Below are 27,926 nucleotides of genomic sequence, written 5' to 3'. Positions count from 1 at the left end.
CGAGTCTATTGTCATTTCTTTCGTATCTCGCGTTTTCATCGTAATTTTGAAAACTCTATCTGAATCTGTAGTTTCGTACGAAACGCAGAAATGTTAACGTGCAAAGACCACGCATTGCAATAAAGTAAAAGTAATGATCAATGATCGCGATACAACAGAAATAAGATAAAAATGATAGTAATCGCTAAGAGAGCTGGCAATAACATCGCGTTTCTTCTATTTTGAGAAATGTCCAGTTTTATCGTAAACTCAAATTTATACACGATCAAAGAAGCTAAAGCGAAAGCTAGAAGATGAAAGAAAGAGAAGAGGAGACGATAAAATAAAGGAAGGGAAGAAGACAAAGAAAAACTCGGTTAACTAGTAACGCTCTGATTAATGTCGAAACCGTTCTGCTTAGCATAAATTACCGCCTCCGTGATAGTTACTCATAGTACTATACCTTCGGTATTTCAATTTCGCTTCGATCGATCTAACGGTTCCAAAAGAATACCATTCTTTCCCCCGTTGAATCGTCTGGCGTTGTAGAATGAGCAAAATAAATTATACGCTCGTGTGTTTCTACTACGTTAAATATGAAAAGTTTATAAAATTCAGAAAACCTTACTACTCGCGTACTCCCGGAGCGGAAGTAATATATTCGTGCAAATAAGAAAAGAAAATGAAAAAAGAGCGCAGTAATCGTACGGAGCTGTAATTTTGTGAATTAATTTTTTCTATCTCCGTGTATATAATTTGTTATAATTTACGTCTCTGGCGTCTAACTTACGATATTAAGCATTTAAATTTCACTGAATGAATTTTGTACTTTCTACTAAATAAAAGTAAAATAGTCACATTCGTGAATTTCTAGTTCATCGTTAATTAGTATGCAAATATTATGTCAGGTTCTTGAGCTTTAATTAAATATTAATTCGATTTTAACAGCCTGAGATATCACAAAGTTTATGTTAGGAAACTCGATACCGAGGAAAAATAATGTTTGGAAATTTTATCGATTGAAATATTTTTATAAATGTCGCGATATAGGAATTTGTCGAACGGTACAATGACACGCGTAGAACTTAAAATAGAAGCATTAAACGGATAGTTGATCTATTTTTCTCTTCAAATTGCAATCGAACCTCAGAATATGTGAGTTCCTGGAGAAATGAAAAAGTATCGTATATTTTGTATGAACATTTCTACTCTTCCTTGTATCTGTATTTTTCTTTCAAACAAATTTCATTTTTATATTATCGTTAGACATTCTATTAATTTAGAATTTCATGTTGCTAAAAAGTTATCTATAGCTCCGATATATTTTCAAAGTAACTTGCAATTTCAAGGCGATACTAGTGCACCATTGCGCGATAATTATCAATTAACAATATTAGTTAGCATTGACAAACTACAGGTCGTAAGTTACAAAATTCTCTTTTATATCTTTGCTTTACATCGTTTTACGATACAACAATGATATACGTATGATTTATGATTTGTCAAAGTAATAAAAAAATAAAAAATCAAATTTCATCCAATTTACCTATTATCGAACTTGCTATGGTTATACAAAAAAGTTTATTAAAACCAATAATTCGTGATTGGTAATTTGCAAAATTTCACCAATAGTATTAGTTCGATGGCGCACAAGAACCCAAGTACGCGTTACAATCACTATACTCCGATCGTTCGTTCAACGACTATGAAATAAATAGCAGTTGCAAATATTTTAATTAGTCGACCGATATATCCACAATGATATCTTGTAGATGGTCGATTAATAAATATTCGGCCACTTTGACGCCGGTTCGGGGTGTGCTGCGCGTACGTAGTTATTTTCACCAGAGACAGGTTATTTACCCGAGATATTTTAATGCAGAATGGCACGGAGAACTGGACAGAGAGATACTTTGCCTAAATGAAACACGGTAAGTACGCGGTGTTGTGGTACAACCGAAGAATTTACTTTCAAAACGCTTCAAAATCCGGCCGTGAAAGAAACGGAAGCCGAACGCGTGCATGTGTTTCAAACAGTTTCGACGATATTGCGCCTCCAGGAAATTGATTGTGCAAGATCTGCCAAATTTCTAACAGGAATTGCAACATATTATGTTTCATGGTTGCATCTGATATAACTGACGTTACGATATTATAATTGCAAAGTATATAATTTCAATTTTTCCTTATTAAATTCTACGAACTAGCGACTCTTCGTATTACTGGCATATAACGATAATTAGCATTTTTATCGTATAGAAACGTATAGTTGAAAATATAAAATTTATATAACGCATCGAGGAATCTTTTCTCTTTCTACGAATGATATATTTTATTTTATTTTATTTATCTATCTCGCGATCAGTTGTTTGTTTCGTAACGTAATAACAGATAGAATAAATAATTAATTGGTATACTTGAAGAAATATTTTTGAAATCTATTACGATCAGAATTTCTATTTGCTGTTCCATTCTAGTGGGAAGAAAATTCTAGCTTTTTTATTAATTATTATTTACAAGACTTCGTGAAAGTTAGTCGCGATAGTTTGCTTTAGAGCACGTTTCATTTATTTCGCATTACGGTTTGTTGTATCTGGAAACATCGTTAATCAGTCAATTAGACCATGTCCGGATTTCTTTATTTTCCGTAAACTTTCTTTCGCTACTTTTGACTTCCTTTTGTACCTGATTCAATCATATCGCAAGAAAGTACTATCGTACATATACGTAGAATGAAAAAATGATATAACTCGCGTAACGTAAACGCAAACATTCTGCTGTTAAAATTTCGATAATAATTTTCCAGGAATTCTATCGAGAATTATCGCTGTTTCGACACGTTTCTTCCTCGTTTCAAGGCAATGTTATAATGTTACATTGTATGCAAATAATGTTAACACATTTTCGTCAAGTAACCAGATGGTAGATCCTTGTGCAAGGACAGGAACACGCAAAACCGGTTTAGCGGTTAAATGAAAATAATATACTACATGTTTTAATACAGGAATGCCTGCAAGATTTCGCGTTTGATTAATTTGTATCTGTTTGATCTATCGATCTATTTTAAAAGACGTCCAACGAATCGTTGTAAGATTGATTTTCAGATATATAATCACGCTGAAGTAAACAATGAGGCGTCATTTTCCATATTCATTGAAAGTTGATCGCAGCTTTATCTTATCGTACTTGAACACAATGAAACAATGAATTACGTTAAGCCAGTGTCGCGCGTTTAACGACATCCAATCGAGAAACGAAGAGTTCATGTCGAAAAAAGAAATATTTGCCGATCGGTTTTCTCCTCTTTAACGTAAGTTTTGACGTATATGTGCATATAACTGGCGTACAATTTTGCGAGTTAAATACGTAAATGGAAAATGCTTGAAAATCTCGTTTCACGCGTGCTGTTTGCTACGCTTGAAAAAATAAAAAAACATCGTTTCACGCATGCTGTTGGCTACGCTCGAAACACACAAAACGTCGATTCACGTCTAACGACGTCGATGTGTTGATACATTTAGACACCGCGAATGTAAATGTATGTATCTCGAATAGATATGTATAACTATTGTAGGCGAACATAAATAATTTCGCCATGGAATACATTCCTCCTTCTATAAAATATTTCGATATTAATAAACGTAAAAATCATACGACTGTTCCATCGGTTTTCTTATTTACATGATTCGTTTATTTCTTTTATTCGAAACTTTATCGTAGTTAAAGCAATATGGAAAACTTCTATCGTTGACAGTTCACGTGAAAATATAGGTATACATTTCACTATCATTGTTTGTCTATCTCGCAATACTATCGCCTGAATCACGAAGTTTCTCTTATTATACAGCGCAGTCGTAACTTCATAATGTTGTACGTCGTGCTGTTACGTATAAAAGTGCAACATACCTTTCAAAATAACCTACACGTTTCCCGTCTGCAATTTTTACACCTCGAAATACCGTATACGATATATTATATCGTATTACATAAATACAGTGATTTGGAAAACTGTTGCAACACCTTTTCCGATTGAATAACTTTTTTAATTCATCGGATCAAACGACTTGCATCTTCTTTTTTTCTTTTTCTGAGAAGTTAGGAAATCGCGAGAAAAAGATAAAGGTCGCTTTTCTCAATTTTCTTATCTGGACTGGTAAAATTTAAACGATACGTCATCTGAACATTTGCATCGATCGTACACGATGAAAATTTTTATCGAAATCTGTTAACATTGTTATCGGCTACAAACGATTAGAAATGACGAAAATCAAAGTTTTCACGACCGTCGGTTTGAAATCTACAGGGTGGTTGGTAACTGCTGGTACAAGCGGAAAGGAGGTGATTTTACGCGAAAAAAGAAGTCGAAAATATAGAATAAAAAATTTTTTTTTAATTTTTTACGCGTACCGAGCGAAAATTCAAAGTCGATTTTCTCGAAGACAAAGCCTCAAACGAAAAATTTTTATTTTATATTTTCGACTTCTTTTTTCACGTAGAATCACCCCCTTTCCGCTTGTACCACCAGTTACTAACCACCCTGTATAACTGACACGAATCTTCAAAACATGTCTAAATTTTCATTACAAACTCCGATAAAAAATCGCAATGTCTTTACAATTCTTTTATACGTCATCTAGTAAACTAATCGTCCTAACTTCTATAGAAGAAGAAAGAAGAAAGTTCTGGAAGCCACTGTACATGACAAAATATCGACAACTTCTATACTGTATCGAACGTAAAACCAGTTCATTGCCGTACTTCGTACTAATCTTTTCACCAAGACCTTTTACTGAAACATTCACGAGGCTACACGTGAAACTCTTTTTTTATTCTTATTCGTGGAATATGCACGGATTAATGGACGAAATCTGGGTCAGCGTTATACGAATAAAAAAAGTAGCGTATATCTTACGTATTGCAATTATTTACCCATTTGTTGCAGAAAGATTTGGTCGTAGAGCGGTGTTCTTCGTCACGGATGGCTCCTTCATAGTTTCTTCGATCTTCGAAACTCTTTCGCTATTGCTGCCCTCCACGATGCCTTCTACGATATTTCTCAATCCTTATCGCGTGAACGTACGAAACACCACGAACTGTCTCTTCCTCTCTCTCTCTCTCTCTCTCTTTTTCATTTACTTTCTTCCACTTGGAAAATTCTCGGGTCTTCTAAATTTTTCCCCACAAGAATCACACCATTCCATTTAACGATGTCCCTTCTTCAGCGAGCATCACGCGCGTACCGCTAATTTAGAAAGTTCTTGGACAAGCATCGCGGACCAATTATGCAATATAACGCAACGACACGATATTGTGCCTTGGTCCCCTTTCCTACCACAAACTGATTATAGTTATTCGTTCGGTGTGTGCGTTTCAGATCGATGGAAACGATTCTCAAGCGGTTAGATAGGTAGCTGGCTAGGTGAAGTTAGAAGATGCGTGCAGAGGCTCGGGAAATTCGAACGCTTCTGGAAATTTCTCGTGAATATTTGCTTTAACTCTGCGATGATTGGATTGCGAATTTTTATGCGTTTCCGAGAAATTTGAAGGCGCAAGAATGCAACGCGCACGGTGTGCAAAAATATACGAGACATTCGAAGCTGAGTAATCGGTGCGCTTAAGGAGCGAATCTCTGCTCAGGTTTCGTTTGTTTGGCACGTTGGCTGACACGATGATGGTCGAATTTATTAAAATTTTACGACAGTTAAAATAATCAGAGTAACTGGAATGATTAAAATAAGACACGCTTCGTGAATTAAAAAGTTGTCAATAATGTGAATAATTTGGGTGAAACTGGGAGAAAGAAGTGCAGAAATATAATATAAATTATAATATGAATATGGCGTAGTGTACACTCTTGTAGTATATTTCAATCTGTTGCGCGTGTTTAATTAACGTGTTAATTACAAACACGAAGATATAAAGCATAAAAATCCGCAGTGCACGGTATTACGGTGCTGATGAAATTACAAAATGATTAGCGCTATATACCGACGTTTCGTTTATTACGTGGCTTCTTTGTCATCGCCGATGGCACAACTCAAGAAATGTAATTTTCAATGGCGTTTGAAATTTTATAAAAGGAATCCTCGTGAGTCACTTCGAAACGTTACAAGTCCGACCGAACGCAAGATATGTCGCTCCATATTCGCGAAAGCGGTACAACCGCTTCCTCGTGTGGCGTCAGAGAACAACCGAGGATGAGTGAGTGCCGTTGTAAAACTAAGACTGCACGCAGGTTGGTGTACGCGGCAGAAGCAATAATTTTCATTAACCGGCTAGTTGTTTTTAACGAGTATATTCTTCACGAGGAAAAGGCAATATTTTAAAAAAATATTAAAAATTTTTCTACATTATAACAACCACGCATACTCGCTTACTTTCTGCGACACATTTCAGGTACACGCTTTTCAAAGAGATCGCAACAGCTAACCGATTGATTTTGCCCTCCGACAGAAAACTCATGAGATTATAAGCATACCGTTCCTCGCGATAAAAACAGAAACGTAATATTTCTAATATTCGATAAAAGCAACTTTGAAATCTTTTGAGTTGTGCCGCTATCGTTGCCAAACACCGATGTATCTTTGCGATACATCTAGACTATTCAGTAATTAATTTTTGCGCGAACAAACCGTATTTAACGAAATCTTATCGATACCTGTTCCCACTTATTTGTCCACCTTTTTTTCCATCGACAGGATATTCATAAAAGGTATCTACAAACGTTGTGCGAGTTGTCGTGGCTTTCCTCTCGCTTTCTCACCGTTAGTACCGCCTATTTACTACGCTCCCTTCCGTTCTAACGATTTCCTCTTCCTCTTCGTCCACTCGTTCCTTTCCGCTTCTTTTTGCCTTTCCAGGTTCCTACGTCGTTGTAGGACTCGACGAGACGACGAGCGAAGAGCGAGCACGATTACCGCTCTCCTCGCAATGCTAACTCTACGCTCAGCGAACCAGCTTCTGTTAAATGGCTATTAAAGCCGGTACGGTTTAACGAGTTTACGATTATACTTCACGCCGGGACGAAACGCCGCTGACTGGCGCGCAACTTGCGAGTTCAACCCTTTCATTACGCGAACCGCGCGTATTCACCGATTGTTCGCCTTCTTTTTTCCTCTTGCCGTGTTCGTATGTCTGTTTTCGGTTTACGATACGAAAACTCGAACGTTTAATTATTGTTATCGAGAGCGATTCTAAACGGTACGATACACGCTTTTCTGCAAATTCATACTTTTGACAATATAATTAGGAAAGTGGAGCGTAGGTAGAAAATTGCTTCACCTGGCAGCTATTATACGGAAAGCATTGGATATTTTACGTATATCTTCTTAATACGAATTGAGCGCATTCTGTGGGTTTTCGATTTTTGCTCTTTCAACTTTCTTCGAAATGCATAAAAATCCGCTACCTAATTCGTATCGCGAAAAGGGTCTTTCTTTATGGAGCAGAGTTGCCAGTCGGAGGTTTATTAGCTTGTTACTTGTAGATTTTTCGTACGAAGACTAGAAAAAGAAATACGACAAGTCCATCCTCGTTGATTTACTGATTTTTATACCACTCGGTGGTTAAAAAGAAAAGGTACGAAAGGAGTAGTTCGAGGAAAGGAATAATCCGATAGATACAAACTTTTGGAAAATAGGTGTTTTGTAAGAAACGAATAATATTAGTTTAATTATTAGCGTTGGTTTAAGTTACTCGATATTAGTCTGAAAAATTATTGTTATTTTTCTCAGCGTTCGAAAGAGATCACTCTTATCAGAAACGCTTTAATTTACAATTATCAATTAAACGAAACGTGGTTTTCACGTAAAACTGATTGACTGAATATTGAATTTTTAAATTGCGATTCTATAAAATACGGAGAAACGTGTTTTATCGTGTTTTGCACTTTCATCTAGGAATTATTTGAGAATAACAATTGTGTTTATTGTAGTTAACGTTATTTAATTTATAGGAGGAAGTGTATGAGATTTGTACGAACACGAACGATCTATGAAATATCAATTAATAGATTTGGAAATTATAGAAATTTGAAGATTTTAATTACGGAGGACAAGCCATTGAACCAACTTTCCTTTTTCCTTGTTTTTTAGGAAATTTTTCTTACTAAACATTTCGACATCCATTTCAAATGAAACACGTATCAACGTTAATATCGAACTTAGCACTGAAGTAATAATAAGTTATAAGACAGATTTCACCTATTAAAAAATTTCATACATTATTCAACAATTGTTTCCTTTGTTCGCTTATAAACTTTGATGGATTACAGCGTAATGAAAATCATTTGACTGGTTTTCTGTTAATTTCACAAGCGTCGCAATATATGTATTACACATCGCTTATATTTTACGATTTTATCAAACGATATCGACCATTCGATCCCGCATCATCGTATGGTAATTAAAAGTGATGCGTTTAACGCGACTATTCAATGATAAAATAAATAACAAACAAAGATTTGTTTCTGTTCTATCGGAAAAATCATTCCAGCGTAACAATCGATTAGGATTTTAAATGCAGCCTTTATTTGTTTCGTACATAAATACATCTCATCAATACAATTGCAACAGCTATTACGAAATTAAACATCTCTTCGAACCAAATAGAATAATTTTCAAACAGTAACGTTCAGTGAATACTTATTAAAAATACGTAACGCATAAATTTGGCTTCTCCCTGTTTACGCACGAGTATTCGACATTTAAATATGAATTACATCGAACGAATTCACGTTAGCCGAAAAAGCACAAACGGATACTGTAGTCGTAATTTTCATCTACGTACGGTTTCTTCTCAACTAAATTTACGCATCATACGGTTGATCAATTTTTTCAGACGAAGACTCGGACTGTGTTCGATATCAACGATTTGTTGAGTTTAAAGCTAGGATTAAAATTAGGTACAGAATTAACAGCGACATTGTCGTTCGTTCAAATTAAATTATATTAGCACCCTTTTGGCGGCATTTAATACTTTTACGTATTGTTCGCGTGTCGTTTCAAACGTACGACCGTCACGAGTACTTTACGTCGAAACGACATACGCAAAGCTATTTATCATCTTACTATATCAGCGAATAAATTAAGTTAAATAGATAGATAGTAAATGTAAATCACTCGCTATGCACGTATGTATTAATATACGACGTTGAGAATAACTCTTAGTTTCTGAATAACAGAAAATTATATTCATACAGTATAAACATTATTTATTGCAATATATATTTCTTTATATCTTCTCTCTATGAATTATCAAGACTATTTCTGATTAGTCGTCACTGAGAACGGTGCTACGCGACACCTCTGACAAGGATAATCGCAAAACCAGACCACGCAACTTCATTGAGATACGAAACCAAAATTCAGAAGTAAAACGTCGTTCGAACGATGATAATCCGCTCGATTACAATTCGAAAGAATTTCAGTAAGCAACTTGAGCAAAATTCTCAATTAAGTCGAGACAAAAACTACCTTCCTGTGATCGGACAAAATACGTCGGAAAATCTTACACACACTGTTCGGGCTCTAACGGATAAAGAAACAACGAAAACAACGTAAATGCACTTCAGTCTCTGTAATTCACCTCGTTCCGTTCTAAGAAGTCGAATTTAAAATTGAATCCAAGGACAACGAATAGATTTAATGGACAGATGGACGATTCGTCCATCGAACTTTACATTACGATTCGTAAATTTCTTTACGTAAATTGCAATTACGCGCGTAATTGCAAGAACCGAGAGTTAAATACACAATTTTCGATTACAAGGAACATCGCTAAAAGGGCGAAGCGAATTCTGCTAAAACACAAGAAATAACCGACAAATGGATTGAATATCTTTCCTCTGGAATCACTGGAAAGCGGAGCTAGCAGCCTCTTGGATAACAAATTTTGATATTTAGTTACGGAGACGCGGTTTTCATCTGTATATAAAACACAAGAAGACGTCTAACTTGAGAAAGGAAGATCGTGTTTCTGAAACTCAAACGAGAAGAAGAAAGAAGAAGACATTCGTGATTGATGAATACACGGATGATTTGTACGCCATGAATCGTAAATGCTGTTTGCTATAATGTCGTAGATGTAAACCCTATCCCCCAGTTGAAATTCAAGTTGCTTTGTTCGTGTTGTTTAAACTAGGTCCTTCCCATTTTCTTTCTTCCTTTTTTTTTTTTTCGCGACACAACCCTACTTGGCTGTCTCATTGGAGATGTTAGGGAGCGTACCGGAAGGGTCCAGTGAACAGCATGCATGATTCACGAATCGTACAGCACACCAATTACTCCGTTATTGTTCATACGAATATGTTCGATAAGAGATTGAGGCACTTAACAGCGCATCCTTTCAAGATCTCACGAATGAGTATCGCGAGTAGATGGTTCGTACATTAGGTCCATGATACGAGGTGTATTTGTTATCTTCCTTTTAATCCTGCTACGTTCTTCGGTATTCTAGAATGTTCAATTTTCTTTAAAAAATTAAAAGATTGAAGATTATAAAGCTGTGGTACACGGTAATTTTGGAAAAACTGAACTACGATTGGCGAAAGCATTCTTTCGTTCATCACTGTTCGATAAAACACCGTCGTAAAATATTGAGAAAAAATTATAAATTGTTTCTGGATCGTAAATTATCTTTCTGGTTTGCTAAAACGAGATCGAAGTACAAGAATTGGATGATCGTAGCAAGGTTAATTTCCTCGATGATTATCTTGAATACGAGTATTTTCAAATATACTCCATAAGCTATGGTTTTCTCGTTCTACGGATACCTACAGGAAACTACGCGTACTACGGGTAATGCTAGACGTGTAGCAAATGTAAATGCATCCCTAGCGAGCTCGTAACGCGTCGAATCAATTGCTGCATAAACTAACGATAAATACTTGAGTATACATTAATACATATCCCCTGGGGAGATACAGTAACAAGTAAGAGCCAGAGGGTTGGATTCGTACGCTACGATTCACCGTGTAAGCAAAGCAACGTCCATGGGAGTCCATGGGATCAAAGAGGAACGTCAACGCCAGGCTACCTCTATAAAAACATTAAACCTAATTTACTGTGACATACACTGAATCGCTGAAAGTACATTTAACATTTCATAGTCTCGGTTTCGGAATTTTTAACAAGCTTTGCTAAACAAGATCTCTAGATAAATAGATTATCCATAGAAACGTTAAACGGTGTATCATGTTTCTAATTAAAAGATCGCTCTACGGTTTAGTGTGGAAAGTGATCAGGACGTTTTATGTTAACGATGAATTTGAATATCATTTAACGACGGAAGCCATGGTATTGTTTAGGTTTGTAATCTTAAGCGAAAGTCAAAGTCCGACCAAGTTTCGTGTCGCTACGTGCAGTTGAAATTTAAGTGGAGCGCGCTATCGTCTAATCTGATGTTTCAGATATTTCAGATTGCCAGTAAAATCAACGAGAACGTGGTCATTTTCAGTTTCGTTAAAACATCAGGGTCGGTAGATAGTTAAGGGATCTCTATGGGAAACTAGTTTACGTAATGTTCTTTGAAGCGGCAGACGATATCAATTTGGGAGGCAGGAATTTTCGAGTTAGTTAACTACGATAATTACGAACTCGACAGGTGGCTATGGAGGCTCACCCTTCTGAGGGTTCTACACTATGAACTTAGTTTATTGGAAGTACCTTTAATACAATCTCGGACCGTCGAATTAGATCCATGTAACAGAAAAATGTCACTTTTGCGCTGTAATACATTTTGGATTCTTCTTAAAGATTCTTTTAAAAGAATCTGAAAGAGTCGAGTCGTGTCACAGGAAGAATACACGTGAGCTAAGAATTATTTCCAGACAAGGGAAACATAAATAGGAAAGAAAAATTATTAAGAAGTGTAACATCCTAGTAATTGATAAACTTTGCTGTTGCAAAATTTACTCAGGCTACTCAGTTTTATTAAAAAAAAAAAATTGGGAAATATTTTAAATGATTCTAATTCGATGTTCGATGGCTGTGCTTTCTAGCGGAAGAACATTGGATCGATGTTCGGGTGAACCTACGATCAATTGCAAATCTAACAGCTCTCACTCGTTTAGTATTATGTAGCAAATATACGAAAAAGGGATATATATTAATATATATTTTATAATAAGACGACCAATTTCCTATCATTGCAAATTACGTTGAAGAAAGAGCGAAGAATAATCGTATTGCGTTTCAGGAATATCCAAAGTGTCAATTATACGTAAAATATCGTGTATATGTACATCTAATAAAATAAAGGTATGTGATATAGGAATTGCAAGCATCGCGCTTATATGAAAATGTCGAATTATACGAAATTCGTGTATCGAATAATTGTACAATTACGTTCGATCACAATGATGATCTAACCTATTGTCAAAACGATCCTTAAAAAAATATCTACGGTAATACGAACGCATAATTAAAAGATAAGAAGAACTAAACCATTTGGCATTACCTCGCACCTATCTATATCTATGTGGAAGTGATTGACGAGTAGTAATACAAGTTCACGCAAACGAGGAAAACGAAATCACAGTGAAACGAAGCAAATGAAAAAGCAATCGTGCGGCATAATTCTTTACAACATGCTCTGTTTTCTTGGTAACAAAATATAGAAAGAAGAATAGAAAAAGGAAAAGCGTGGAATCGAAAGATCGACACGGATCTGGCACGACGGTCGATCGATCGATCCTTCTCGATGAATCTTTCGTAACGCTGCGTCTCCTTTTTAATATTTTTCCAAAGTATTTATATCATTTATGTTCGCTCGCAGCACGCAATCGTAATTGCTATACTCCTTTTACGATTACGGATAATAATAGCGCTGGGCATCGAATACGAATACGACGTTCACTACTCACTTTCTGTGTATATATTTATCGATTAAGCGACGATTAATTGAATCAGCTAGCAGACTAGAAAACACACTGAAAAGAAGAACAATCAGAACCGAAAACGGTTCGGATTTGGAACTTTTGACAAGGACGAAAGTTTATCGGACGTGACGGAGACTCGTATGAAATTGGAAAAATAATCTCTATCGTTCATTCTACTTGTCATTATCCTTCGTTCGTTTCATCTCGTTATTTATCGTCACCTGCTTGTGCTAGCGTTCAGCTACCCGACGATTATAACGCCGTATCTTAAGTAAATACGTCTGCTTATTCGAAAAAGACTTTGCTCGGACATTTCATCATTGAAAAGATAACTTTCATGCGTGTATTCGTCAATATGATTTCGCCATTCTGCTCTATACTTGTTTCTTTGTTCTCTTTGTTCCTTTCTGTATTCTTTTATTATCTTTCAGACCTTTTCTTTCCCTCTCTCTCTCTCTCTCTCTCCCTCACTCTCCCTCTCTCTCTCTCTCTCTCTCTCTCTCGGAAAGTCTCAACTCTTATGCCTGAGTTCTGTCCCTATTGCAAGTATATATTACGTCCGTGTTCTCAACGCTATGCCGACTTAGTCGCTGCGATTAGTGTGGTTTCGCTAGTCGACAGAGAAGGGCCGGCGGGTTGTGGTCGCTAGTTAGGATATGTCAGCTGGTAGTAGTCCCCACCCGCGGAGTCCTCATCGGGGCTTTGCAATTGCTTCACTCGTTTTATTAGCGCGCTAGAACACAAAATACTATCGCTGAATTGACGTCCTCTCAATTTTTCAATTTTAAACGACCACTTTTGCTACTCTCTCTCTCCCTCTCTCTCTCTCTCTCTCTCCCTCACTCTCCCTCTCTCTCTCTCTCTCTCTCTCTCTCGGAAAGTCTCAACTCTTATGCCTGAGTTCTGTCCCTATTGCAAGTATATATTACGTCCGTGTTCTCAACGCTATGCCGACTTAGTCGCTGCGATTAGTGTGGTTTCGCTAGTCGACAGAGAAGGGCCGGCGGGTTGTGGTCGCTAGTTAGGATATGTCAGCTGGTAGTAGTCCCCACCCGCGGAGTCCTCATCGGGGCTTTGCAATTGCTTCACTCGTTTTATTAGCGCGCTAGAACACAAAATACTATCGCTGAATTGACGTCCTCTCAATTTTTCAATTTTAAAAAAATTTTATTGTTTTCTTTTGTTTTAGCTGTTTAATTGAATCTTGCGTAAATCTATGCTTTACCGCTATCTCAGCAGATTCATATTCACCGATACCAATTTCATTGTACGCGTTTCTTGACCTTCTTCTCGTACCGCGCGAGTGTAACAACATTAAAAACAGAAATTGCCTCGATTCTACCGAAAAGCTAAAATCAAGCTAGATATATATATATATGTATATATGTGTGTATGTATGTATATATATATATCACTGTTGTATGTAACTGTTCTTGGTTATTGTACAAAATATTGAACTGAAAATTGAAAACTTACAAGAGAATTAAGAGTATGTGACCTGGATAAGAAAAAAAGAAAGAAGCAGAAGGGCTGAAACGAGGATTGTGACATCACGAAATAGGGTTGACCACAACGCATCTACGTCTTTTGCAGGCTCAAACGACAACACAAATCCCTCGACGAGTACAGAGATTAAAAATAAATGAACAAAACGCATACACGCCACGAAAAATGACAAGCAGGGTATCACGTGAGCGGAGGAGTTTGATACAATGAACGTTCATCTCTTGCGATTATATTCCAAGAACCGTACGATGAGACTGTATTATTGCAACTATTATTACCGGTAATAAAACGACTGTCTTTCCCAGCGTTCGCTTTTATTTTCAAGGATGACTCTTCCTTTCACAAACTTCCCTTGTCCATTGTCTCTGCGTGACAATTACTTTACCACGTACTTTTTCTATTTTATCCCATGACCATGTCGTTTTCAGAAACGTCTACTTACTCGCTGAAGGTATTTTCGTGAAATAAAATTGGAATTTTTCCAACGATCGCTTCCTAACAGTAGAGAATTCACTTCTTTTCGCAGGGAAAAAAAAGAAAAAAAAAGAAGAAAGAAAGACGAGGATTAAACGAAATATCGAAGCAACATAGATGATTGTAACAAAAAATAAAATAAAAAGCAAGACGTAAAACTCGGACGAAAGACGCAGTTCCAGCCGAATATACACCGCGTCTCATAATTATGAAACCAGTCGATTTCAATTTTTCTATTCGTTGTCATATGTATGTAGTTGTTCGAAATTACGTTGAGAAACAATGTATCCTTCTCTTGCGCAGACAGGATAGAAAACTAATTTATTCTTGTGTTTCGTAACTAAAGAACAAGCGTAACAGAATATGGTAGAAATTGGAAGAGAGGAAGCCACCTTCGGTTTCGATAATTTTTTGATAAATCGTAAAAGTATAGCAAAATTTTAGTCGAAGTTTATTAAACGGTTATTACGAAAAACAATTTAGACAATGGTGCGTAATTTTCCAGACGCTATTTACAACTAATAGAATTAAAATCAAAACTCAAATTTATGTTAATCAAAACTCATTTTTGATTAACATAAAATTACATTTTAATTAAAAAAATCGGTTCGGTATACTACTGTAGCGAAATACAAAACAATTTTACTACAAACTTTTTCTGTTTAATAACAACTTTATAATAAATGGCAATCTTCAATTAAAACCTTCGCAATACTATTCAGTGTGACTTTGGCAATGTATTAGAAAATTATGGAAATCGGAAATGGCTCCCTTTTTGTGAATATTTACACGGAATATTATACTACGCAAAAATTGAACTGAAAATACAATAAAATGACATTACAACGATAACTTGTCTAACTTTAACCGTACGATTTTCCATAGCTTTAGTCAGACTCTGTCGCATTGCATCTTGTACAATAATTGAACATTTTAGGAGTAGTTTCATAGTTACGAGATCCGGTATAATATATTAAACGAAGTATACGAGCAGTAAATATAAAACATAATTCTCGGATAGAATATAATTAGAAACGATGTATATATTACAAGATTATTTGTCGTTAACGATAATATCCTTACGATTCGACGTTAAATCGGTACAAATGGTTAATAGAAAATATTTTGTATATTTAAATATCGCTAACATTAGTGAGTGCTTTGACGAAAGTGATTCTACGTTTATAATATTACTGTGAGAATTGTACAAAGGCAGAATCGTCATCCAATGTATCGTCTACGATCTCAATCGGCTACTATTCTAAGTACATTACAAATTAGAAAAAGCTACGAAACGAGGAAAGAAGAAAACTGACGTTCCTCCAAAATTCTCAATACGCAAACAAGATAATTGTGCATGCAGCATACACAATGAGAAAGCGCAATTAAATAATTACAGGTTACGAGGGGACTACATCAAGAGGTAACTCTAGATAAATCTAGCGATTTAAGTGACACGTCGAATACGGTGCAAACTATGGTAGAACTTGGTCTTGTAATTACCATGTTCGTTGATACGTTCTGAAAGAAAAATTCTATCAGATTTTCTGAAATATCAGGTGACCGTTATTCGATAAACATCACGTAACTTGTAATTGTTAAAAGCGTATTATCGTGCAATCGAGGTTATCTGTTATATATTCTGTAATTTTTTTTTCTTTCTTTCTTTCTCTTTCTTTTTAATAGAGACGTGGAAAATTGTTAATTCTTCATCGATATTATTCATTTATGATTGCTGTATTTGTTCGAACCAACTCGAAATTTTCCAAGCAAAATATAGAATCCATGGAATGTTAAAAAGAATATTGAAAATCGCAAATATTTATAAATAACGATACACTTTTATTACGATAATCGCGATATTTACTCCTGTCCTTTATTTACTGTCGCGAAAGACAGTATAGGAGAAAGAGATTCTGATCGTAATAAAGAGAAACTTCTCTTCTCTGTGATTCGTGTCATTTTACTTGAAACTTTGCTATTTTTTATTTTATTATATTTATTATTTTTGCTATTTTACGTAGGTACGTAGGTATTGTAATTTATTCGTTTAATTCTAGACTAGAATAAATCCATACCTTCGTCCTTTCTTACGCCTCGAAAATTATTTATATGCATATCTTTAATTGTTACAGGCTTCCGCAATAAATATTTGGACAAGTTCAATACAATGATCTACGTTAAAAATCTTAGGTTCATGCATGGTTTCGGGAAATATTACTATCTTAAAGGTAACGTATAATTATACAGCAGCGTTACAGTTACTGAAACTAGAAACATGATAGTATTGCCAAATATTATTCGCATGGCACAAAGGTTGTGAGTAATATTTAATATTCGTCTAGGTGGAAGGAGAATGCCTTCAGAAATATATTATGGAGTACATTTCTCTGGTGAAAACAAGTGGGAATATAATCGATTTTTATTAATAAATATAAAATATTTCCATTAATAAATATCAGATATATACAGGGTGGTTGGTAACTGGTGGTACAAGCGAAAAAAGAAGCCGAAAATATAGAATAAAATTTTTTTTATTTTTTACGCGTACCGAGCCAAAATTCAAAGTCGATTTTCTCGAGAACAAAGCCTCAGACGAAAAATTTTTATTCTATATTTTCGACTTCTTTTTTCGTGTAGAATCACCCCCTTTTCGCTTGTACCACCAGTTACCAACCACCCTGTACATATATATATATACATACAAAATGTATATACAAGAAAACAAAGTCTATTACAGATTTCATGAATAGGAGGAGACGATAGCAAAACGATTCTAAACAAGAAATATTAGAAATCACCAGATTATTAACAAAGTACTCGATAAAACTTATTAATTTATCTGTTTACGTCATTCTTTCAATGATAAAAAGCGGTTTCCCTTTCTGTAATTTAAACCTGCAAGGTGTGTTGTAAAATAAAAGTGCGTTGGTTGAGATTAATCTTTGTTGCTTGATACGCGAGTAGCTTTAAAGGAATCATCGGTGGAAGGGTCATAGTTGTGACTTTCAATTGAACATGAAGCCATTGATGCTTGCAATTAATATTTCCAGCGAATGAATAATGTTCGTAGATGAGCAAAATATTTGTACGTGGTATGCGATAACTGAGATTCTACATTATTTGAAATCGTTAAAAATATCTGGTTTTCTTTAGTCTGCTTTTTCCATTTTGCGAAAAACTGGAAGGAAGCGACAGAATTTTTCGATCAAGCTAAACGGTTTCTCTTAATTTTACATATGTCGGTAACAACTGGAATTGTACGTTAATTTAACAACGATGTCCACGCGTGCTTTACGCAAAATAAAAGCTATGGAATGTGTTAATATCTCACGTTAAATTTGTTATATATTTACATCACTGTATGTTTTGAACTGAATTTTAGTTCCGCTTCTACCATGTAAATCTTCAATTACAGGATACCACGTTAAAAGTACTAAAAGATAAACAATAAGCTCAACCTGAAATTACCGATTAAAAAATTACCTATTTCATAAAAATTACATAATAAAATCCTTCGGAAGTACGACTGTTAAATAATACATTTTTCTCATGTACGAATACATCTTTATATTAGAATACCACATATAAAATATAATATACTATTCGTTTTGATATTGTATACTTCATATTATACATTGAATATTAATAACAATGCCCCTATACGAAAATAACTATTCAATTCTACTCTGTTCGAAAGTTTCATTTAACGCAAGTAGAATTTTTATGAAAAATTTGAAAATACAAAAATGCACGGAATACTCGTCAGAAAATATCTAAAGTATTTGATATTCTAATATTTAGTAAATGGACAAATTACTACTTACATTCTGTTTCTCTAATTGCGTTTATAAAAATATGAAATTTGCATAAATATCCGCAGTCGATAAAGTAATATTGTTGCTATATGTAATTTGAAAGATAAACTCCTATTACAACTCCTGTGTACAACAAGATACAAATTTTCATTAGAGGATTTCACTGATATCGTAAGAACAGTAGGACAAACACTGATAGTATATCGTTAATCTTTCCATTTAATGCCTTTTTCGGGAAATAATCTACCAAGAACATATAGCCGTTTCTTCGCGAAAAGGGAAAGCGTGTCACGTACAATTTTGTGAAATGAAATTACTCACTAAGACCCTCGAAAACGTGATATTCTTTTACGGTTTGACAGAACACTGTCAAACATTAAGTCACGTACTGAACGAATTTCTTGATAAGGTACAGATAAGTAATCTATTATCCTTTCCTTTTGCCTTGCACTATGTATCAATTACCACCGTGTAGCACTTCACTTTTTGATAAAAACAGAATGGAAGAATGCGATAACACTACACGAGTGAAAACTTGTACGAAACAACGAACGGTAAGAGCGCACACGCGTTACTAAACAGTAGTAACAAGCGCGTTCCGCGTTTCAAGCTCGAGCTGCCGGCGGTGCCATGACACTCGTCTGAGTCAGCGAATGGGGGAGAAGGAAGCCGTACAGTGGGGGTAATAGAGGAATCGCGCGCAGACGCGCGCCAAATTTCAACCCCTGCTGCTCTTTCAGTTATTTTCGACGCAATTATATTTTTCTAGCATTAAAAAAGCTATTTAAAGTTCGAAAGATTAATATGGATGATTCCGTATTTCAATTTTATGTTAAAGATGTTTTGAAAATCTTATAGGCTCTTTTCGTTTGCCAAAATAAGAGCAAACACTATAAAACGATGATAAATAGGTAAATAGTTAATGATTGAAATCCTAGTTTCTTTACATCTTTACAGCTTGTGTATTCTGTGTAAAATGAATGATATTCGTTAAGAGTCGAGTTGAATTAGTTAAATACACCGCGATTTTTTATTATGTTTCAAAAATCTATTTATATAACTTCGGTATGTTTCACAGGTACATTTTCCTGCGGCCTAAGAAATTAAAAAGGGACAAAAACATTTTGCATTACTTAAAAGAAAGAAGAGAATAAAATGTATGAAATAACTGTTTATAAAAATGAATTTGTATAACGTTATTATACATTTTAAATGTTCAAATAGTATTATCTCGCGGATTTAAGATATAAAAATATATTTCCCTTTAAAACACATTGCCAGTATTTGACAGATATAAGAGATATTTTCTTTTATAAATTTATTGCGACAATTAGCAACGTTTCATTTGGTATGAAGTAATATGTCTGTTTAACAGAAATATTGTTGCATATTCATCCCTAAAAACACGTCCGCTTTTCATTTCATGTGCATCCGTGTAAGTAATTTCTATAGAGTTTCTAACTATTGATTTCAGAATGAACGTTCTGACGAGTGTGATATCTCGCTTGCAGAGTAGTCTCCGCATGTCGGAAATGCAGACGTAGTTTTAAATGGATGAGACATAGCTTTATCCATCACAGAATAGTGTCTCTTGCATATCGTATAGCCTGGCGTATTTCACAAATGTATGCGTTGAAATGATTCCATTTAATCCTTCTACTGTTGGATAAACAATTTTGTAAGGAAAATACATATTTTTCTAATCGGAAAAATAAACAGTATGTGTATGTATATCACGACTATCGAAATGTCATAAGTAAACAGTATTTACATTAAAATTTATGATTATAAAAAAATTAACACGATTGATTAAAGAGTAAAAAGAATATTTTTTCAGCCAAGATCTATGAAATACGTAAATAACAGGATATTTGCATGAATTGTTTTTTTACAAAAGCTATGAACAATTTTAAATGATACATATTTGAGAAAGTACAAAATCATTGAAGGTATTGAATATGGTAAACAAAATGTGTAGTAAATATTCGCTTTGTAAGTAAAATGATATGCTAAAATAAATACAAGATAATTGTACTTATCTTCCTTTGATTTTTAGGCTTTAATTACTTGGATATGAAACTTCAATATTTTAGTTTAAAATAGGACTCATAAAGTATGATAAAATGTGCATTAAAATTTAAAGGATGCATATAAAATGCTAATATTAAAGATCATATAAATATTTTTCATTGCTAAAATTCTTAAAATTTGATAATAAATATGTTCATGTTTTTTAAGAGTATTACTTTTTATCTTCGTATTTACATTTTTCTTTTAAATTAAAAAAAAAGTGAACAAATACGACATCTTCTCCCTATATTATATCTAAGCATTGTGCTAGATATTCTTGTCATAATACTATTACTATTAGCAGTTTAATAACGATGGTAATTCTGTCGTTCTATGCAGTTTTCATTTTATATATTAATATATAAATAGAAAACTGTATGACAACAAAAGTTGTCAATACTAATACACAAATATTCTACAAAATTATACTGCATTTATAAATTACTAAATTCAAAACATGCTTAAGAAAGAATCATGCATTTAAAAGTAAGACAGCCAATAACGCAAAATATATTTAATTGCTTTTTACAAAGTATCGTATTAAATTTTATCATATTTAAATAATAATCTTTTCAAAAAATATTAGCAAATTTATGTACAAAATCAACGTGTCGAATTGTTTTCAAATACTGCTGTCTAATTAAAATTATAAATAAATCATATGCAATTTTTGCAAAGCTGACTGGCAAATGTTTTCTGTTTCGTTTCCTCTTCTTTCGTTGCTTTAACTTATTGGTAAGAAAAGAGACTTCAAACCGGAAACCGAATAAAATTATGTTAAATGATTTCTTTTGTATAAGAAAAACAATGAATATTCACGGATTGTTATATTTATCTACAGCAATGCATGACTTACCTTATGCATCCTAGAAATTGAAATAAAAACTGATCTAACAATAACAATATCTGTGTACTGCGTTTGTATTCTATTTACTTCTTTTTCAAGAATAAATTTCATTTAATCATATCTTATAAAAAAAAATTGCATTACTTTTAAAGTACTAGTGACTTGTGCGCATAAATAGAAATGTATAAATCGTAGATAATCTTTCCTTCGATAAATAAATAAATGTTACTTTAATTCATGTTTAGCTATAATTAATAACGTTCATTTTGTGGGTACATATACAATCTTAAAAACCTCTATTATCAGAGCAAATTTCTATGCAATAAATTTATGAACTTGAGCTTCCTCAATTTCATTGCATACAATTAATAAGATAAATTTAAAATCGTTAAATAACTTTTAAGTGTCATACATTAAATTGAATTATCCCCATACTATACTGTAGAATAAATCCGTACAAAGTAACATACGACAAAGCAACACATAACACAACTAAAAAAAGCATTTTTGAAGCTACAGAAGAATTATGCGTTTTTCGAAGTACATTGATACCAATAGCAATAGGGACATTGAACTATCGTCAAGATAATATTAAAAAAAAACATGTTAATATCATTGAAATTTTACTTGAAATGATTTTAATACATTTTGGTCTGAATGTAATCATATCTATCGTAAGATCATGCGTTGTTTTAATCCATGAACAGTACAAAGCGATTAAGAATTTCAAAAGCGACATAAAAGCTTTAAATACACACCCTATTTCGTTGGCTGGTTGATTATTATTATTGGCCGATCCACTGTTCACGTTGTTGTTAATTGTGTTGGTGTCATTAGTTTCTTGTAACGTTTGACACGTATTCAATAAAGAGCTCCATTGCCTCATCACTTCTTCGCCTTGGGCCTCCAATTCGGAGAGAATTGTAGCGTTATCCATATCTTGCAATGCCGTGCCTGTCTCCATTCTAAAATGCAGAATAATATTTAGCATATCTCTTTTAATGCTATCACATACATTAATTTTTACTACTTTTGCAAATTCCATTTAAATTATCAAATATATATACACACTGCTAGTCATAAATATTAGAAAATCTACAGATATTTAGTACAAATTGAACAATTTTCACTTCTTCGACTGTCCAGTCAGATGGTATAATATTTTGCTATAAATCTCTTATTTCATTCGCACCATATAAACCTTGTGATATAAAATACCAAATAAAATCAAATTTATTAGAATTTTCTAATAAACATAACAAGTAGATGTTCTAATATGTCTAGCCAGTGTATACCGTTTTAACAAAGATTCGAGAAATATATAAAGCGCATCATCTTACTTAAAACATACAAATCAGATGAAACATTTTACATATAGAAATTTGTACATTCGAAGAGTATGGAAGAAAATACCAACCGATGTTGATTTTCTTCGTAAGAGCTCGCATCGCTGTGTTCGTAATCCAATATCAAATCATCAGAAGCGATAGATTCACAAGGAGATAAAGTGTCGACACTGCCAGCTCGACTTATTCGTTTGCCATGGTGAGGGCTATTGGTTACGTTTTTTCCATGTCCAGTGCCTGAAAAAAATAATAATTTGTAAATATTTGTCGTACTGTTTATTTAAAATATGTATATAACTTTACATGATCGAAACTGTGCAATTCTATGTATCGCTCGTCGATAAATTACGTTCCAAATTAAAATGTACGTACTTTTAGAGACTACAGTAAGTTAAATGTAATAAACACGTCGACATAAATAGAATAATTTAGTCGCATAAATTTCTGAAATATTCACCTGTTTTAGGACTAGACTCGACCAGAGTGTGACTGTTCTCGGTGACCACTTGACTAGCCATAGCAGATTGTGTTTCAGCGCCAGCCCTCGAATCGTCAAAAACAAGCCCAGGTTGATCAGCGATCTCATCGTCAAAAAACTCTCTGCCCTCCGATAAGCTTAACGAATTCGAGGCGTTGGTTGGCGTTCCAGGACTGTCATCGTCCATAACGATGCCAGATTGTTCCATCGCGTTCTCCCTTTTCGGAGCTTTCGTGTCCGACTGAGTAATACTAGCCGTGAGACTGTCGAAAAGACTATCAACAGGCGAGGTTTCGTCATCTATAAGGGTTGTTGACGTAGCCGCAGCTGCGGCGAACGCAGGATCTTCGATGGTAAGAAGCACGGAACGCAATGGAGTTTTTGGGAGCGTTCCAGACTTAGACATACTCGAAGATGAAGTTTGCATGTGTTGTACAGACATAGAACGTTGACATTCGTCGCTCGAGCTCAACGAATACTCGTCGGCCATAGCTTCTCCATGACCGTATTCAGGGTCATCGGAACTCGGTGGACTGAAGTCTGACTTAATAGAAGGAATCTTCTCGGAATGTGATCTGTCTTTGTAAACTTTCTCTTCGCCTAATCCTTCGTCGTAACCCTCTGACGAGGTGGTAGACATGGACGTCGTAGATTCGATATACCTATTGTCCTTATTTACGATCCTTTGATATTGCGTGGTTCTCTCTCGTACCAGGCCGGTGTTGGCCGCGATGAATGTTTTTGGCAACGGTATAACAGATATCTCGGTGACCGTGCTATCGTCGTCCCTTACATCCCTGACATCGAAACTTTTCCCATTTACGACCATCCTCAAGTTCCTAGATCTACCCATACCACGCCTTCTTGTTAAAGATCCATCCGTATAATCCACGCCCCTGGAATCGGTCTCGCCCGCGCAACCTAGCTGACTTCCGACACCGGAATCTTCCGTGCTCGAGCCCTCCTTCGAGCTCGTCGAGCTCTTCGACGCCGCGGACACCTTTCTGCTTTGATTCGCCGCGGTTTTCGCCACCTTCGAGTTCGCATCGGTCATTCTTACAGCGTACTGAGGTAGAGGCAGATGTCTGGCGTGCAGAGTATACCTGCCGATTGGCTCTGGAATGCCTGATACTCTGCGATTTGCGTCCGTATGCATAGTATTAGCATTGTTGTACGAAACGGTATTATGTACCGGTGACGATTTCACTTTTGTCGGTTGCGGCACGTTCGAAACTTGGCCCACCCTGTGTGGCTGTTTCACGAAACCCTCTTGTTGCTGGTGTTGTTGTAGCTTCTCCTGATTGTAATGGCTCACCGTGTGACTGCTGCAAATGTCGCTGACTTTGTTGGTGAATTTCGGTTGCGACTGCCGATACCCGAAACGATTCGTCCTAACGGCAATCCCGCTGGATTCTTTCTTGGGCGGAGCGAGCCGCGGCGTCGATCTGCCGGATGACGAATTGTGAATCGTCTGACTGGTGTCGTCATCCCGTCTACGATTCTGTTCTGGTCCGGCCGATTTCGACCGTGGATGCAGAATGCTCGATTCGGTGGTGTAGCTCGTTATCGGCATCGGTATCCCGGAGGCCGGTCTTCGTCGAAAGCCAAAGGACATTGCCGTGCCGCGNNNNATTGCCGTGCCGCGCGTATGCGAGCCGCCACGTTTCGACGCGCCCTTATGCTCGTTCTGAAACATCAGCAAAGAAAAGTACTGGAGAGTAAGAACGCTGAGAATGTCGGGAATCTTTTAGCAACGCGTCGAGTCTTTATGTCCTTTGCACTTTCTCTGCGAGCGTTTAGAGATCGATAAAACGGACGTGCACTCCTTTTACGCAGCTGTTTACATCACACACCGCGTTATTTTTACTTGTTACAATCTCGCGAGAAAGTACTTGCTTGCGTTAGACGCGGCTTGCCAAAGATAATTCAAAATACGCACGATCATGAATTAATCTAAGGTTTAAGGTCGAATAACGACTTGGCTAGACGATAATTATTATCTTCGCTGTTACATACGTTACGATGTTACGCGGACAAATATGTATACCAAGGGCAGAAAAATACGACCAACAAAAGTGGACAGGTTCATAGCTAGGATTTCTATTTTAAGTAATATGGGATATACAATACGAAAGATCGGTCAATGTTAATCGATAGTTCAGCTATCTGCTACAAGGTACGTACTTCGTCGAACAATGTTCTAATTGAAAAGGTCAGTAGCGTTTTTCGTTAAAAACTTTATCGTTGCGGCAATTGTAAAAATTATATATTTAGGTAACACGAGAATATTGTTGCATAATATAAACATCGTTATATCGGTTGTATGATAAAATTGCGTTCATCATTATCTCGATATAATTAGTTTAATCCCTGGTATTGACAGTATTTCGTAATATTTAATATTTTAATATTTTATTTAATATTTTAAAATATCAGTGTCAGGCAACTGTTAATTTTATTCGCAAATGAAAGTGCATATAAAATTGTAAAGACGAACAAACGAGGAAATTTTTATTTTCTGTGTTTTTTTTTTATTTTGGTATAAAATGTACATTTCCTTTGTGACATTGTTGTCCTTTATTAACACAATGTTTTGTGGATTAATCGTATTATTTTATATATTTAATATCGCCGTGATTAATTCTTTCGTATCAAATTATATTCTCGAATAATAAGAAATCTTGTTTTGCAATGGAACAAGATTGCTCGTTGTTTTATAAAATGTTTCAATTTGTTTCTTGTCGATTTACGCAGGTAAGAACCTGATCTAATTACCGTCCTCATTTTCAAATTGGATATGGATTTTTCATTCACGCGTACCTCTAATTGTACGACACTTGCACCGTTTACTTTCTACAAATATACAACTTGATAAATTTTCAACTAATCTGTGATCGATTATATCGAGCACGAAATACGTGGAATATTTTTTTCTTAAATGATTCATAATTTGATAACTAGATAACAGCGACGACGAAACAAAACTCGAAGAACAAACTCGTAGCACAACTGCTGTATGATATTAAAAATGGATATCGTATACAGTCCGTTCGACGTAACGTATCAATCGTAAGATTGTGATGCATCGATGATCACACGTGCCAGGTAACTGCACGGTGAAACCAAAATCTCAAAAATGCGAGGTAACCCGATTTAAAGTCCAGAAATAGAGCAACTACGTTCCCAAATCGACGAACTTCTCTACGCTTTTCGTATACTCGTTCTACGAGTCACAGAGTCGCGTTTAAGTGCTTCCCAATGAAAATACAAGGAAAACGAAACGCGTATAAACTCGTCGATATCCGCTTCCCTCTGCAAGAGAAATCACGTAAAAGAAAAATCAAACGAAATCCGATGGCCACAAAAAAGAAATTCCTTGTGTAATTGATGCAAGGAGCGTTGCACTCGGTCAAGTGGCATAATTTAGAATCGTTTTATCCGATTAAAAACAATTTTGACACGTGGTTTCCACTCGACGATAATGAATCATTTTTCTTATCGTCCCTCTACAGCGATTGCGATAAAATCCTCTTGATTGGTAATTTAACGTCCAAGCCCTTGCACAGCGACTGCACGTACGGGGCAGATATTCATCGTGCGTTGTTTTGGCGCATGAATTTCGCAATGTGTCGTCACAAACGGCATTAATCTTCTTCGTATTATTTATCACCAGATGCACTGCGTCAAGGGAGACCCAGATCTTACATGGACGAGGAGATATATTCGGACAAACACAACCCAGGTGACGTCTCGTAGACCATCTTAGAGAAACACCCGGCAAAGAGAGAACGGGCTATCGAGGATAAGGCAATATCTATCGCGCAAAAGTGGTCACGATGTGTCATAGCGTGAAAGTTACGACGAAACGATGGTCGATCGAAAACACATAGAAGGATGCATCCCTTACCGCAAAACCGATTCCTTTCTCGTTCTCCAGGCAATCATCCTCGCACCTGGTGCCAATAGACCGGTAATCCATGTCTTCGGGCCAGTGTCAGCCGGCTGTTAAGAAGACTGTATTACGATCGATCCCGGCGTCCAGCCTGCGAGAAGGTTACGTTTGTCTCTTCTAAATCCGCAACGCTGACATCCTGCACCGCTGTGCGCGAATATTTTTAACCGAGGGAGGCACACAGCCGAAAGTACCGGCCAGTTTTTTCGGCCCGAGCAAACCTTCCCCGTAATCTGTCACCTTTTTCGGGTCCTGCACACGTTCAGTTCGTACGCGTTGTCGCCGAAAGACACGCGCACCAATACCTCGTCCGGCTCTCCCTTTTCGTCCCTCCTCGCCCACTCCTCGTCTGTCACTCTCTTTCTCACCCTCGCCACCCGCCCTCTCTTTCTCGCTTCTTCTTCACCCTCGAGCTCCTTCCTCGTTCAACGCGTAGCCGTTTCTTCCTTCTAGTTGGCCGTCTCCGTTCGACCTCGCTTGCACACCACCCAACGGAGAGAGAGAGTACACGGCTAGCAAAACGTGGAATCGATCGACGAAACTGCGCCGGCGTCGCGACGCCACCGCACACCGCGCGCC

The 27,926-nt window shown here is 35.9% G+C and overlaps 1 protein-coding gene and 1 long non-coding RNA gene across 17 annotated transcripts in view; one reads left to right on the top strand and one right to left on the bottom strand.

Moving 5' to 3' along the window:
- Positions 1–27,926, bottom strand: part of LOC100740891 (putative mediator of RNA polymerase II transcription subunit 26) — a 73,254-nt gene that overhangs the window by 19,391 nt on the left and 25,937 nt on the right. For 15 of the 16 annotated variants that reach the window (XM_033319473.1, XM_033319476.1, XM_033319478.1 and 12 more), the window contains 3 exons: positions 23,375–25,082; positions 22,989–23,154; positions 22,330–22,536 (listed from right to left, as the gene is read on the bottom strand). In XM_033319473.1, the coding sequence (XP_033175364.1) occupies positions 22,330–22,536; positions 22,989–23,154; positions 23,375–25,082 (2,081 nt within the window). Of the gene's footprint in view, positions 1–22,329; positions 22,537–22,988; positions 23,155–23,374; positions 25,083–27,302; positions 27,915–27,926 lie in introns of those variants that run through there. The other variant, XM_024365915.2, reaches the window with a different exon arrangement.
- LOC117151365 lies at positions 25,425–27,641 on the top strand. Its single transcript, XR_004461227.1, has 2 exons — positions 25,425–25,571; positions 27,069–27,641. It is a non-coding gene; the product is annotated as an uncharacterized LOC117151365 (long non-coding RNA).

The sequence above is a fragment of the Bombus impatiens genome, unplaced genomic scaffold (assembly GCF_000188095.3).
Source record: "Bombus impatiens unplaced genomic scaffold, BIMP_2.2 scf_0155, whole genome shotgun sequence".
Taxonomy (NCBI): Eukaryota; Metazoa; Arthropoda; class Insecta; order Hymenoptera; family Apidae; genus Bombus; species Bombus impatiens.
The sequence above is the reverse complement of the archived record's forward strand: the minus strand, read 5'-3'. Positions and strand labels throughout refer to the sequence as shown.